The 14,406-nt window shown below is 41.9% G+C and overlaps 2 protein-coding genes across 12 annotated transcripts in view; both read left to right on the plus strand.

Annotated features, from left to right (window-relative positions):
• Positions 1-7,811, plus strand: part of FNBP4 (formin binding protein 4) — a 41,634-nt gene extending 33,823 nt beyond the window's left edge. For both annotated transcript variants that reach the window (XM_041722078.1, XM_041722079.1), the window contains exons 16-17: positions 4,361-4,518; positions 6,725-7,811. In XM_041722078.1, coding sequence (XP_041578012.1) covers positions 4,361-4,518; positions 6,725-6,815 — 249 coding nt within the window. In that variant the 3' untranslated portion in view covers positions 6,816-7,811. The remainder of the gene's footprint in view (positions 1-4,360; positions 4,519-6,724) is intronic.
• A 1,848-nt stretch (positions 7,812-9,659) lies between these two features.
• Positions 9,660-14,406, plus strand: part of AGBL2 (AGBL carboxypeptidase 2) — a 52,918-nt gene continuing 48,171 nt past the window's right edge. For 5 of the 10 annotated variants that reach the window (XM_041723267.1, XM_041723270.1, XM_041723272.1 and 2 more), the window contains exons 1-4: positions 9,660-9,998; positions 10,631-10,821; positions 10,982-11,045; positions 13,137-13,271. In XM_041723267.1, the coding sequence (XP_041579201.1) occupies positions 10,729-10,821; positions 10,982-11,045; positions 13,137-13,271 (292 nt within the window). In that variant the 5' untranslated portion in view covers positions 9,660-9,998; positions 10,631-10,728. The other 5 variants (XM_041723269.1, XM_041723268.1, XM_041723274.1 and 2 more) reach the window with 5 other exon arrangements.

Below are 14,406 nucleotides of genomic sequence, written 5' to 3' on the forward strand. Positions count from 1 at the left end.
GGATATTTTTCCCCAACGACGTGGGAGAGGGTGGTGCAAGGGCAAGCAAACATGCCACACAATTTTGTATTGTTTTGAGTGTGGATGCTGCTGCTTTTCTTCTTTTTTAATATTTTATTTTTACATAATCTCTATATCCAGTGTGGGACTTGAACTTAACCCCAAGATCAAGAGTCACATGCTCTACCTACTGAGCCAGCCAGGCATCCCAAGTGAGGCTTCTTGTTTGAATATTCTCTTGGTTGCTATAGATTCTCAGTTCGTCTCCTAAATCCATTTTAGTTTGTATTTGTTTACAGTGGTGTTTCAGTGAAGAAGCAGGGCCTGCCTGAAGCTTCATAGTCTGCCATCTTTCTGCTGTCACATCACAATCCTGGGTACTTTTGAATGTCCTGATCACCCAAAGAAACTTTATCAGCTTTTATCCTCTGTATTGGTACTTTATTTATTGTCTGCTTCAACTGTAATCTTTTGCCCTGGTGGTCAATTCATTTGCCTTACCTTGGTTCAAGGAACCTTTTTGAATGGGTTATTGTATTCACACAAAATAGACAATGTTTCCAGATTAAACCACTTGTCCAAGTTGGTACCATAGTTTCAGAAATTATCTGGAAACGAAGTGAATATTATAGAACTCAATAATAAGAATTAAGACAATGACTAGACTGTCAAGCCCTATACCAAAGCATATATAGTTCTCCTGAACCAAAATACTGTTTATCACTTCCATGTCTTTACTTTGTCCATCCGTCCCACTACTGTTTGTTCTTTACACAATTAAATGTTACAGATTTTTTTTTAAGATTTTATTTATTCATGAAAGACACACAGAGAGAGAGAGGCAGAGACTGGCAGAGGGAGAAGCTAAGCTCCATGCAGGGAGCATGATGTGGGACTCCATCCCGGGTCTCTAGGATCAGGCCCTGGGCTGAAGGTGGCTCTGAGCTGCCCAGGCTGCCCACAATTAAATGTTAGAACAACTAGTTTGCAGGAATCATTTCTTTGTGAAGCCTTCTTGACACTCTTGACACTCTTCTTCCAACCTTCCAGAGATAATTGTTTCCTCTTTTCATGGAGTAATTTCTTAGCCAATCATGCTTTTATGGTCTTATAAATAATAGTTTGGAAAATCCAGAATTGTAACTTGTTAATATATCATTTTTACATACTTTATTAAAACAAGTAATGGTCTATCTCTGTTGAATACAGGCCATTTTAAAGGAATATAAAACAGTGCTTGGCTGGCTTAGTTTTAGTTTAGGCGTCCTACTCTTGATCTCAGGGTTGTGAGTTCAAGCCTCATCTTGGGCTTCATGCTGGGCATAGACCCTACTTTAAAAAAAGGAAAATATGCTTAATGTCTCAAATGTCCAAAAATATTTGAAATATATGTTTTCAATCTTCTTTGCTGGAGAGTTTTATGTGCAGCTTACTAGAAAATAAACTAGAAAACATGGGCAGCGTGGGTGGCTCAGCAGTTTAGCGCCGCCTTCAGCCCAGGGCCTGATCCTGGAGACCCAGGATCGAGTCCCAAGTCAGGCTCCCTGCATGTAGCCTGCTTCTCCCTCTGCCTGTGTCTCTGCCTCTCTCTCTCTCTGTGTCTCTCATTAATAAGTAAAATCTTAAAAAAAAAAAAAAAAAGAAAAAGAAACTAGAAACCAAGTCCTAACCATTCAATCTAGATTAATTCATCTAACTGCAATGTTTCCCTATGAAAATGTGCTTAAACAGGCAGTGCAACTCTCTATGGGTTTGAATGTGATTGGCAATAAATAACTTCTAAAATATAACTAATTTTCCTATGACCAATGGGAATTAAGTGTGATAAAAAAATTTTTTTCCCCACAAAACTATAGAAGTCCAAATGAAACCACACTGACTTTACTCAGAGCTTTGGTTTTTGAGCCTGTTTACGTGTTCAGTGAGTTACACCTCAACTTGCCCTGTGTGCACATGTGACCATTATAAGTTCATGTTTCTTTTTACTCAGTTGGTTCCATGCTAAGCCAGAATGGGCTGTCTGGAGTTTATTGGAAGAGTGTGAATCCAGTGTGTTGAGGTTGTGCCACAGGTGAAATGACTGACTGGAATGTGGGAAGGTGTGTGGAGCTAAAGGTGTAAGCACAGCATATAGGCACTCATTTCCCCAGAAAATTAAGAACTGTGAATTATAATCAAAATAGAGTATCCAGGGATGCCCCGGTGGCCCAGCAGTTTAGTGCCTCCTTTCGGCCCAGGCCGTGGCCCTGGAGACCTGGGATCAAGTTCCACATTGGGCTCCCTGCATGGAGCCTGCTTCTCCCTCTGCCTGCGTCTCTGCCTCTCTCTCTCTGTGTGTCTCTCATGAATAAATAAATAAAATTGAAAAAAAAAATAGAGTATTGAATAGGGAGCCAAGTAACAGAAGACAGACTGAAAATATTCTTATTTTCTCAGATTTGGGGGGACTTAAGAAATCTCTCTCAAGGCAGGAAGAACAGGTTGGGCCCCCATGCCCTATCCAGTATGAGCAGAGCAGCAGTTAATCACACTTGTACCACTCAACTGCCTGCCTGTCGTGTTTATAGTGTGACTTGGTCAGGCCTTCAAGCACACAGCTCTACTGGTCTTCAAAATACAGGGATAAAAATGGATTTTTTTTTCAACGTCTAATACAATAGTTATTGAATTTCACATAACTAATCACAGATTCAACAGGTTTGGGTTTTATTTATTTTTTTATTTTTTTAAAATTTATTTATTTATGATAGTCACAGAGAGAGAGAGAGAGGCAGAGACACAGGCAGAGGGAGAAGCAGGCTCCATGCACCGGGAGCCCGATGCGGGACTCGATCCAGGGTCTCCAGGATCACGCCCTGGGCCAAAGGCAGGTGCCAAACCACTGCGCCACCCAGGGATCCCTGGGTTTTATTTTTTAATTGAAGTATAATTGGGACACAGTGTTACATTAGTTTCAGGTCGAGTATATTTTTAGTGCAAACGATTTATCAGATGTTCTCCTTAGAACCTTGGGATTCAGTAGTGAATCAAACAAATCTGTGTTTTGGAGATTCTGTTCTTGAGGATTGGAGAAGGGCGAATGGGGTGCTTCAAAATGCAGTGAGAAAAAGTAAGCAGTGTTAGAGGACAGAAAGTTGGTCTTTGGGAGGTGGTGCTGTTTCAGAGAGGGTCAGGGAAGGCCTCTAAGCTAGAATGCCATTGATGAGGAGCCTGAAGGTAGTGCTAGAGCAAACCATGTTGGATGTATATACAGTTCTACTTTTATAAGTATCACAAGTATTTTCTGTTGTTTTGCTTTTGCTATGAAAGGACATATTAGGGCAGCCCTGGTGGCACAGCGGTTTAGCACCACCTGTAGCCCAGGATGTGATCCTGGAGACCCGGGATCAGGTCCCACGTCAGACTCCCTGCATTGAGCTTGGTTCTCCCTCTGCCTGTTTTTCTTTTTTTTTTTTTTTTTGCCTGTTTTTCTTTCTTTCTCTCTTTCTCTCTCTCTCTCTCTCTCTGTCTCTCTCATCAATAAATAAATAATAACATTAAAAAAAAAGAAAGTACATATTATAGACAGTTAGAAAATGAAGATGCAGGACACCTGAGTAGCTCAGTTGGTCAGGCGTCTGCTTTCAGTTCAGGTCATGATCTTGGGTTCTTGGGATCAAGCGCCACGTTGGGCTCCCTGCTTGCCCAAGGGGAACCTGCTTCTCCCTCTCCTCCCTGCTTGTGTTCCCTCTCCCTATCTCTCTCTCTCTCTTTCTGTCTCTCTGTGTTTCCTATGAATGAATGAAAGAAAGAAAATGAAGATGAGCCAAAAGAAGAAAAATAAAATCTCTTAGAACTAATCATATTAATATTTGATGTAACTGTGCTATATTTTATATCTGCTATCATTGACTATGTTGCTTTTTCCAGAAAACCTGGCCATTTATTTCTCAGCTCTGTTTTTCACTTGATGTGAATCTGGCATCTATTTAAATTTAGCCAAAGGAAAGACTAATTCTGAGACCAGGGCAACAATTTTGAATTCTATAGAATAATGAGGCTAAAGGAAATTTTTCTGATCTCATTTAATAAAAATACACTTAAAGTCTTTAGATTTTTTTAATAGTTTGTAGATTTTTATTTTTTTAATTAAAAAAAATTTTTTTTTAGTTTGTAGATTTTTAACCAAGCATTACATTTATAGTTGGTAGAAATTTTTGGCAAGAACTTATAGTGGCATTCATTTTCTGTGTTTCTGTCCTTTGATTTTAAGGTCCACTTATTCCTTAGATCTAAGAAGAGATCTTGATCTTGTATGGCTCTCATTTTATGTATGTATTTTATGTATTCTCTTCTTTCTGATCTTTAACCTTTGCCCTAGGCAAAGAAGAGTAAAACCAAAATGCCGTCTCTGGTAAAGAAGTGGCAGAGTATCCAGCGTGAGTTAGATGAAGAAGAGAACTCTAGTTCCAGTGAAGAGGACCGGGAGTCAACTGCACAGAAGCGAATTGAAGAGTGGAAACAGCAGCAGCTGGTCAGGTAAAAGAAGATAGGCCACAGAGGAGTGGGAGCTTTTAGAGTAGCAGTCATGTTTTTTGAATCACAGTCCTTAATTTTTTTTTGATATTTTGGTACAAACTTTCCTAAAAGTTTATAATTCACAGTAATTTTTTTCCCTGTAAAAATTATGATTTACCTTTTTTCAAAATTAGAAACATCAGAGCTTTAACACTTTATCCTACTGATTGTTCCTTTTAAGAATAGGACTGTCTTTATCTCTGAGCATACCAGGAAAAACAGATGTCCCTTTTATCATGTAGATCCAACAGGCCCTCCTATAAATTTTTAAAAAAATATTTTACAGATTTACAAAAATAAAAGATCGGGGCATCTGGCTGACTTAGTGGAGAATGGAACTCTTGATCTTGGGGTTGTCAGTTCAAGCACCACATTGGGTGCAGAGCTTATTTTTATTTTTATTTTTATTTATTTTTTTTTCAGAGCTTATTTTTAAAAAAAAACTTTAAAAAGGAAGGGGAGAAAAACTTCACTATCGAAACTTTGCAAAGAATTTAAACATAGCTAACTAAGATATTTTTCCTGGTTTTGAAGGTATATAGGCTAAACTGAGAAACATTCTTTGAAGGCAACTAATTGTTTGATTGTCATGCATGACTAGGAACATAAAATAGTGCTGCCATATTTCCCATTCTTCTGCTAGGTTCTAGCTTATCATTACTTCTGATTCTTAAACTTGAAACATCAATAAATGCAGTACTTATGAAAACATTTGGAAGAGGATCATCATCTTTTGTTTCATAATTCAGAACATTTTTATTTTTAGATACATGAACCAATTGGAATGGTCATTATAAGGAATTTTTTTGTTCCTAAAGTATCAACTTCTCCACAGTTATTACGCACCTGCTTTCAGCATTTGTCTACTTATGAACTCTCTGAAATGAATTGTAGCATACAGCATCATAAAACCCGGAAGATTCCTATCACGTGTTATTTTAGGGAAATGAAATAGTCTTAGTTCCTGTTACAAAATAACTGATGTTCTTTTTTTTTTTTTTTTTAAAGATTTTATTTATCTATTCATGAGAGAGGCAGAGACATAGGCAGAGGGAGAAGTGGGCTCCCTGTAGGGAGCCTAATGTGGGGCTCGATCCAGGATCACGCCCTGAGCTGAAGGCAAACGCTCAACCACTGAGCCACCCAGGCGTCTCTAGACCATGCAACTCTTGATCTTAGGGTCCTGAGTTCACACCCCTTGTTGGACATAGAGCTTACTTAAAAATAGTAATATTGGGGTGGGAGGGTACTATGAAGAGGCCTCCGGACTTCTTTACTTCCATGAAAGGTTGTATACTATTTTGTACTATTTTGGGTAACAATAAGGAAACTGAGGAATGCTATTAGTGACATTTTATTATACTGTTGCCTCATCCTTGTAGGTGATTCCATTATTGTTTTCCTATTATTTTAGGTTTTTTTTAGTATTGCTGGGAATTGAGTAATGATTAATTCCTATAATGATAAAATAGACTATTTCAAGATGATAGGTGGGGAATCACAAAGATCCTATAATAAGATTATTTTAGATTTATAAAAGGGTCCAATACACCCATTCTGGTTATTGTAGACCTAAACTCTAATCAGAGTTTAGGGCACCTGGATGACTCATTCAGTTAAGCATCTGCCTTCAGCTCAGGTCATGATCTTGGAGTCCCTGGATCAATTCCCATATAGGGCTCCCAGCTCAGTGTGGAGTCTGCTTCTCCTCTGCCCCTTCCACTGTTCCAGCTCTCTCCTTCCTCCCTTTCTTTCTCTCAAATAAATACATATATGTGCTGCCAAAGCGAGGACTCTCAATTAAATAAATAAATCTTTAAAAATCTGAATTTAATCTGCTTTGAAAATGATTGAATAAGCCTTGAGGTATCAGTCCTTAAGTATTTAGAAGTGTTCAAAGGAGAATTTTAAAAATCCAGAGGTTCCTGATGGTAAGTTGAGGGTTAAAATATATCTTTCCTAAAGAATTGAAACTCTTTGGGGCCAAGAAAAACTTTCACAAGAATTGTTGTGATCCTTCAGTGTGACTTTAATGGTTACTGGAGGTAGATAAAGATAAACAATGCACTTAAGTATCCATAAAATTGTAGAGAGGCTGTGTGTGTCTTTGGTTGACCCATCAGAATTAAGAAATTTGATGAAGAATATGTTGGTGTTGTCTTCACAGTGGCATGGCAGAGAGGAATGCTAATTTTGAAGCACTTCCTGAGGATTGGCGTGCAAGGCTGAAGAGGAGGAAAATGGCTCCAAACACATAGTTTTTGGGGGGAAGGGTTTTTTTTTATTACTGATTTTTTTTTTGTTTTTGTTTTTGTTTTTGTTTTTGTTTTTGTTTTTTTTTTTGCATTCAGTTAAGAGTCTTCACAAGTTTTACTGTTGTCAATAAACTATAAATGTTATGAGGGAGAGCATATGAATTTCCTGGGCAAAAGCATACATGTATAGAGCTTTCACATTTGTGAAATGTAATTTTTCTATTTTGCTGAAGGGTGAGGTTGACCAAATGCTTTGACATAGCCGCCTTTATTCTCACACTGGCAAACTCAGCGTATCAGGTACATTAACCTCATCAATCTGGAACATGTGATTCAGGAGTGTGATACCTCAGCAGAGGACTCACAGACAATAAGTGAAGGATTTTCCTGTTTCATAGAGGCTCCTTTAGTTCCTAGTGCAGCTCTCTCTCATTCACTTCTACTCCAGAACAAGTGCAATTAAGAAGGCAGCTCTGTATTCTATTTTGCTGAACTGGGATTTTCAGAATCTCTGACCTCTTCTAGCCTGCCACCCCTGAAGTGCTGAGGTATATGGAGGTGTTTACTTTTTCTGACAGATGGCCACACTCTTTAGAGAACTCTTTCTCACAAATTCTAGAACTGGTAGCTCAGTCATTTCACATACTAGTGATGTATTCAGATTTCATTACAGGCAGCAGCAGGCGTTCAGATCTTTAATTTTGAGGATTTCCCCTCATGTATGTGGCAGTAAATGTAATAAGAGCCACTATATGTATTGTGTCTCCATTGTCTTTGTTCCAAAATTCACCTCCCTTTTATGTGAATGTACTCTCCATAAAATTCCAGTATTTAAAAAGCAGTTTACTGTTCTGTACTTTCTATTGTATCACAATCAGGTAAAAGTCACTTTAAACTGAAGAAAAGGCAAATTGTGTTTTAAAGCTCTTTGTATTTCTCCAGTTTCTGACCTTGTAAATTTGTACATATGCTCTAATAAAGCTTTTTTTATACTTCTGATTTGTTCTCCTTTTTGCTCTTCTAAGCCTGTTATTTCATTGTTGTGTAATCAAGATTTTAAGTCCAATCTTTTTTTTTTTTTTTTTTAAGATTTTATTTATTTATTTATTTGTGAGAGATACAGAGAGAGAGGCAGAGACACAGGCAGAGGGAAAAACAGGTTTCATGCAGGGAGCCCGACGTGGGACTCGATCCCGGGACTCCAGGATTGCACCCTGGGCCAAAGGCAGGTGCTAAGCTGCTGAGCCATCCAGCCTGCCCCTTAAGTCCAATCTTAATTGTTTTTTTCTTATCAAATACAGCATAAGGCAGGTGTAAATACTGAAGGATCGCTCTCAGGAAAACAGGATCTTGAATCAGTGGAGGTGAGAGGTGGCGGGGGCAAGGTGAGAAAATAGGCATTATTTGAAAGAGCATGACTAAGGGGGCACATAGGGGCCCAGAGGCACAGAGGGAGATGCAGGCTCTCCTTTGAGCAGAGAGCCCAATGCAGGGCTAGATCGCAGGACCCTGAGATCATGACCTGAGCCGAAGACAGATGCTCAACTGACTGAGTCACCCAGGTGACCCCAGAATGGAGCATTCTAAAATCTGACAATCTGATGGTCAAAATGTGTGGATTCCGTTTTCCTGTAAGTTTTCAAATCTAGCTATGGGGTGGTGAGATATAAGGTCAAAATGATGTAGTTTAGGAATGTTGAGGTTTGGTGGGGTGAGGTCAAGAGCCAATGACCAAGAATGAATTCTTGAGACGTCTTTGGTACAAAATGGTGGTTTTATTAAAGCATGGGGACAGGACACATGGGCAGAAAGCTGCTGCGGTTGTGAGGGGTGGCTGATAATATACTTGGGAGTTGGGGGTAGGGGAAAAGGGAGGTTTTCAGAAGAAATCACATATGCTAAAGACCTACCTAGAGGATACTGGAGGCCTTGCCTTTGTCAAGGTTTTTCCCTCTAGTAAGACAGGAACTTCCTGGGGAAATGTCACATGTCCCACCTGGGAGCGGGGGTGCAGAGGTTGCAGGGTGTTAGCTTGTGCTTTATCAACTATCCTGCACCTTCATCAAAAGTAAGAGACAGGGATCCCTGGGAGGTGCAGCGGTTTAGCGCCTGCTTTTGGCCCCGGGTGCGATCCTGGAGACCCAGGATGGAATCCCACGTTGGGCTCCCGGTGCATGGAGCCTGCTTCTCCCTCTGCCTATGTCTCTGCCTCTCTCTCTCTCTCTCTCTCTCTCTCTCTCTCTCTCTCTCTCTCTCTGTGTGTGTGACTATCATAAATAAATAAAAATTAAAAAAAAAAAGTAAGGGACAGGCAAGGCTAGGTAGGGAGAAGTAGGGGGGACTATGTGATCAGGCTCACAGAAATCTCCAAAATGAGGTGGTAAGAAAACCAGAGATAAGCGAACACACCAGACCACGCTGCCCTAGGTGTCCAAAGGCTGTGTGTGAGTGTCTCCATCACAGCGTCTTATGGTCAACAGAAAATAACCAGACCCTAAGAAGAAGTAAGCGATTAAAGATGTTAATCACCAGTCCTTAATGGTGCTGCCAGTAGAGAAGCTAAAAAGATACAAGTTCCCTGGTTAGCTTTCAATAAAAGACTGATCCTGAAAGCCCTCAGTGGCAACCTGTCAGGACCCCTCCCACTCCTGATAAAACTCCTTGCTTTACTCCCTTTTATCTACGAGATTCATTCTTTGACTAGGTGAGACAAGATCCTGACTCTCTGGCTTAAAAAGGAGAGGGGAACCCACTCCCTTTGAGCAACCCCTAACAGTTACCTAGTTTTAACTTAATTTTAAAGATTTTATTATTTTAGAGCACGAAAAGGGGAGGGAGAGAGAATCCTAAGCCGACTCCTCGGAGGCCTTAAGATCACGACCTGAGTTCAAACCAACCAGGAGTCAGATGCCTAAGAAGTCTGGAACATCTTTGAGGACCACTACTGGCCTTGTATTCAATCCAAATTCGGTAACCCAGAAGCGGAGCTGCAACACCGAACGAAGGCAGAAAAGCTTCCGAAACCTCAGAGGCCAGCGGCGCGGGACCCGCCCCGGCTTCACAGCCACGCCCACGCCCTTGCCCTGGAGGCGGGGCCTCGCTGCCGGAAGCGTCCAGCCGCCCCGCCCTCCCGCTTCCGCCTCGCGGTTGCTAGGCTACCGGGTCCCCAGCGGAAAGCGGTGGCAGGTGAGCGCCGGGAGCGTGTTCTGCGCGGGCTTGCGGGGCTGGGCCGCTGTCCCCGCCGTGCGGTGGCCTCTGCCGCTGCAGGCGCCGCGCACACCCTGCTGCGCGAGACGGGCCGGGGAGCGGGGGCCTCGCACCCTTCCTCCCCTCTCCCCTCCTAGGCAATCTCTACGCCTCCTCTCCGACTCAAGGAAACTGCGCCTCACCACCTTCCCCGCGACCAGAAAACCCTGAGCCCCTGAATTCCACTTTCAGGGCCCACGGTCCGGGCCCCCTGACCTTTCTTTTATCTCCTGCGAGGCGGCTCCGTTGGATCCTTCCGTCCCCATTTCTTTCACTTTCCTGTTGCGTCCTGGTGGTGGGCATCTCCCTCCTCCGAGAGGGAAGCATGGCACCCCCGCAAGGGTCCTGGCGCCGCGGGAGGCGGAGGCCGCGGGACTGGCCGCCCTCGCTCACTGCTCAGGTGTACCCCCGAGGCCTCGGACTAGGTGCCGGGAGCCTGCGGCTTGCACGCCGGAGAGGCTGGGTTGCCCGGGCCGAGGGAGCGACGCGGCAGGCTTTCCTGAAATCGCGTGGGGCGACTTTCAGCAGTTTTTTTCAGGTGTCCCGTTCTGCTTTTTTTTTTTTTTTTTTAGCTTCTGTGTAATCAGCTGCCCTTTTGGAAGTTGGGCAGGGGTTGTGGCTGGATGCCGGTGTCACGGACTTATCTTCAGCAAACCATGCGGAAGTAAACATGTTCCCAGCATTGGAAACAGAGCTAAAGCAGGAGGTCGGTACACTCCCTCTCCGGGAACTCCACAGAAATCCAGTACTGCTAGATCAGAAGGTATATTCTGGTGGCGCCTTTTTCTGGCAGGAGATCTTGAGCCCCCAAGATAGAATAACGTGCATGAATGTCGCTCACTTGGTTTGTTGACGCAAGTCCTTGGAGACTCAAGAACGGTTTGGAAGGACTTTGCTGATGGAGATGGCTTTTCCTTTCACAGACTTGCCCTGATCCCTATGAAGACTTTATGTACCATCATCTTCAATACTATGGCTACTTTAAAGGTACTATCTCATTCTTACCCAGCATGGCCTTTTCTGCCTTCGTGAACTGTTTGATTAACTCGGGAGTTACACTTGGATACACTAATGACAGATTTTTCTAGGGCCAGGAGGGAAAGATGAAGGGGAAAGTACCTCCTTTCCCCATTGATGTGCTATATCACCTCTTTTGAGGGCCTGTGTAGGCAAGGACCTGTCTGTCCTTGTACCAAGGCCACACACTCTTCCTTAATTTCACCATAGGACATCAAAATCGTTTTACTGATCGGCAAAGACACATCACATCCTCCATTCTGTCCTTCAAATTCTCTTGGCCATTCTCGCCTTTTCCGTGTAATTTTAGAATTAGCTTGAGATGTTTTTTAAAAATGGAGGTTGCATTGAATCTACAGATCAAATTTCACAAGAAATGAGAGTTTTCCAATGTTGGGTTCTGCGATCCATTTTTATTAAATTTTAATTTTTATATTTTGGGAGTTCTGCGATCTATGAATGTACTCTATTTCTTCATTTACATAGGTCTCACTGTCTGCCCATAAGATTTCTAATTTTGGGGATCCCTGGGTGGCACAGCGGTTTGGCGCCTGCCTTTGGCCCAAGAGGTTATCCTGGAGACCCAGGATCAAATCCCACGTTGGGCTCCCAGTGCATGGAGCCTGCTTCTGTCTCTGCCTCTCTCTCTCTCTCTCTCTCTCTCTCTCTCTCTTTCTGTGACTATTTTTTTTTTTTCTGTGACTATTATAAATAAAAAAAAATTTTTAAAAAGATTTCTAACTTTTTTTTTTAAAGATTTTATTTCATTTATTCATGAGAGACACAGAGAGAGGGAGGTGGGGCAGAGACACAGGCAGAGGGAGAAGCAGGCTCCATGCAGGGAGCCCGATGTGGGACTCGATCCCCGATCTCCGGTCTCCAGGATCAGGCCCTGGGCTGAAGGCGGCGCTAAACTGCTGGGCCACCAGGCTGCCCCAGATTTCTAACTTTTTCATGGAGCTTCATATTGTTATGCTACCATAAATGGTATTGCTTTAAATTTTGATTTTTGGGGCACCTGGGTGGTTTAGTGGTTGAGCATCTGCCTTTGGCTCAGGTCATGATCCTGGAGTCCTGGGATCTAGTCTTGCATCAGGCTCCCCATAGGGAGCCTGCTACTCCCTCTGCCTGTGTCTCTGCCTCTCTGTGTCTCTTATGAATAAATAAAATCTTAAAAAAAAATTTATTTTCTAATTTTGTTCCTGGTATTTAGAAATAAAATTAAGTTCAATATTGATTTTATTTCCATCAACCTTATTAAACTTTCTTATTAACTATTTCATTATTATTATTATTATATTAGTTTTTATTTATTTATTTGAGAGAGTGAGTGATAGTGAGAGAGAGCACGAGCAGGGGGGAGAGGGAAAAGCAGGCTCTCTAATGAGCAGGGAGCCTGAGGCAGGGCTCCATCTGAGGACCCTTGGGATCATGGTCCAAGCTAAAGGCAGACGCTTAACCGACAGAGCCACCCAGACACCCCTTAACTATTTCTTTTTAATTAATTAATTAATTAATTAATTTTAAAGATTTTATTTATTTATTCATGAGAGACACAGAGAGGGAGAGAGACAGGCAGAGGGAGAATCAGGCTCCATGCAGGGAGCCCAATGTGGGACTTGATCCCAAGTCTCCAGGATCACACCCTGGACTGAAGTCGGCGCCAAACCACTGAACCCCCTGGGCTACCCAACTATTTCATTTTTAAAGTGATTCCTAATTTGTTGAAAACTGAAATTCCAGTTTGCCAGATTCAGCAGAGCCCTCGAGACGAAGCAGCTTTGGGCATTTTTCTCTTTCTACTCTACCATGCTGTTTCTCAAGTCTCTCCTCACCGTGCAATGGAGAAAATGATGCTTAAACTCATGTAAATTGTAATATGGAAAGCTCTTTGGAAATGTATTCTCTTTGGAATGTATTCATTGTAAAGGCCTGTGGTGGTGATGGGTGGTAACAGATGTAGGGGCAGTTTTGGTAGTAGTGATGCTTTTGGTATTGATCTAGATGTTACAGATGATGAACCAGCCTTCCAGTACCTTTAATTAAATTGCATATTTGTAGCTCAGAGAGGCAGTTTACCAAACTCAGCTTCACATCAGCATGTTCGGAAGAATAATCCTCGATATGGGCTGAGTGGCTCTTTTGGAGAAAGAGAAGATGTGATACCAGACCCCCTGCAAAAGGAGAAGCTACTATGTGAGTAATGATCAGTGTGTGTGAACCCCAGAAACCTCACTGCCAGAGCAACTCCTTGGGTATTCAGGAGAATGTGGGAAAAGCCAGAGGAACAACTTTGGCCAGTTTCTGATACCACTCAAAAATGTTATATTTAGATCCACTTTGGATTACAGGTTTAATTAAAATACTATACATTCTGGATTATTTTTCTTCAAATATTTGGAAAATTTGTTAGGATTCCTTAGTTAAGAGTAGCACATTGATTTTTACACAATTTTTAAAAAAGATTTATTTTATTTGAGAGAGAGAGCATGAGCAGGGTGAGGGACAGAGGGAGGAGCAGACTCCCTGCTGAACAGGGAACCCGGTGCAGGGCTCCATCCCAGGACTCCCAGATCATCACCTGAGCCAAAGCAAGATGCTTAGCTGACTGAGCCATCCAGGTGCCCCGATTTGTATATGGTTTTGATGGAGATATTTGTTAAGGCACTTTGTGTAAGAGTGGTGGAAACCAATTTCAGCTAGCTTAAGCAAAACTATTTTATTTTATTTTATTTATTTATTTGTTTGTTTATTTATTTATTTATTTTAAGAGAGAGAGAGAGAGGGGAGGAGAGGGAGAAGGACAAGCAGACTCCCTGCTGAGTGTAGAGCCCAATGCAGGACTTAATCCAACAACCTCAAGATCACCACCTAAGGTGAAACCAAGAGTTGGAATGCTCAGCTCACTGAGCCACCCAGGCACCCCCCAGAAATAATTTTTCATAAGAATTTCACAGATTCCTTCTGGAATTTAAGGAGGGAGTGCAGTTGAATTTCTCCCTCAATGCATAACCAACCAGACATCACTTCACTTTTCTTTTCCCCACATCCTCCCTGATTCCAGTTGGACTTACCATCATTTCTATTCAAACAGCCTCAGTTACTAGTCTCTTGAATTCCTCTCTTATTTCATACTAATTTCTTTCAATCCATTTCCCACATAGCATTCTTTTTTATTGTGAATCTGATTGTGTCCTTTTTCTAGTTAAGACCTTTTATTTTTTTTTTAAGATTTATTTATTTATTTATTTATTCATTCATTCATTCATTCATTCATTCATGAGAGACACAGGCAGAGGGAGAAGCAGGCTCCCTGCAGGGAGCCCGTTGT

Source organism: Vulpes lagopus, chromosome 11 (genome assembly GCF_018345385.1).
Source record: "Vulpes lagopus strain Blue_001 chromosome 11, ASM1834538v1, whole genome shotgun sequence".
In the NCBI taxonomy this organism is placed as follows: domain Eukaryota; kingdom Metazoa; phylum Chordata; class Mammalia; order Carnivora; family Canidae; genus Vulpes; species Vulpes lagopus.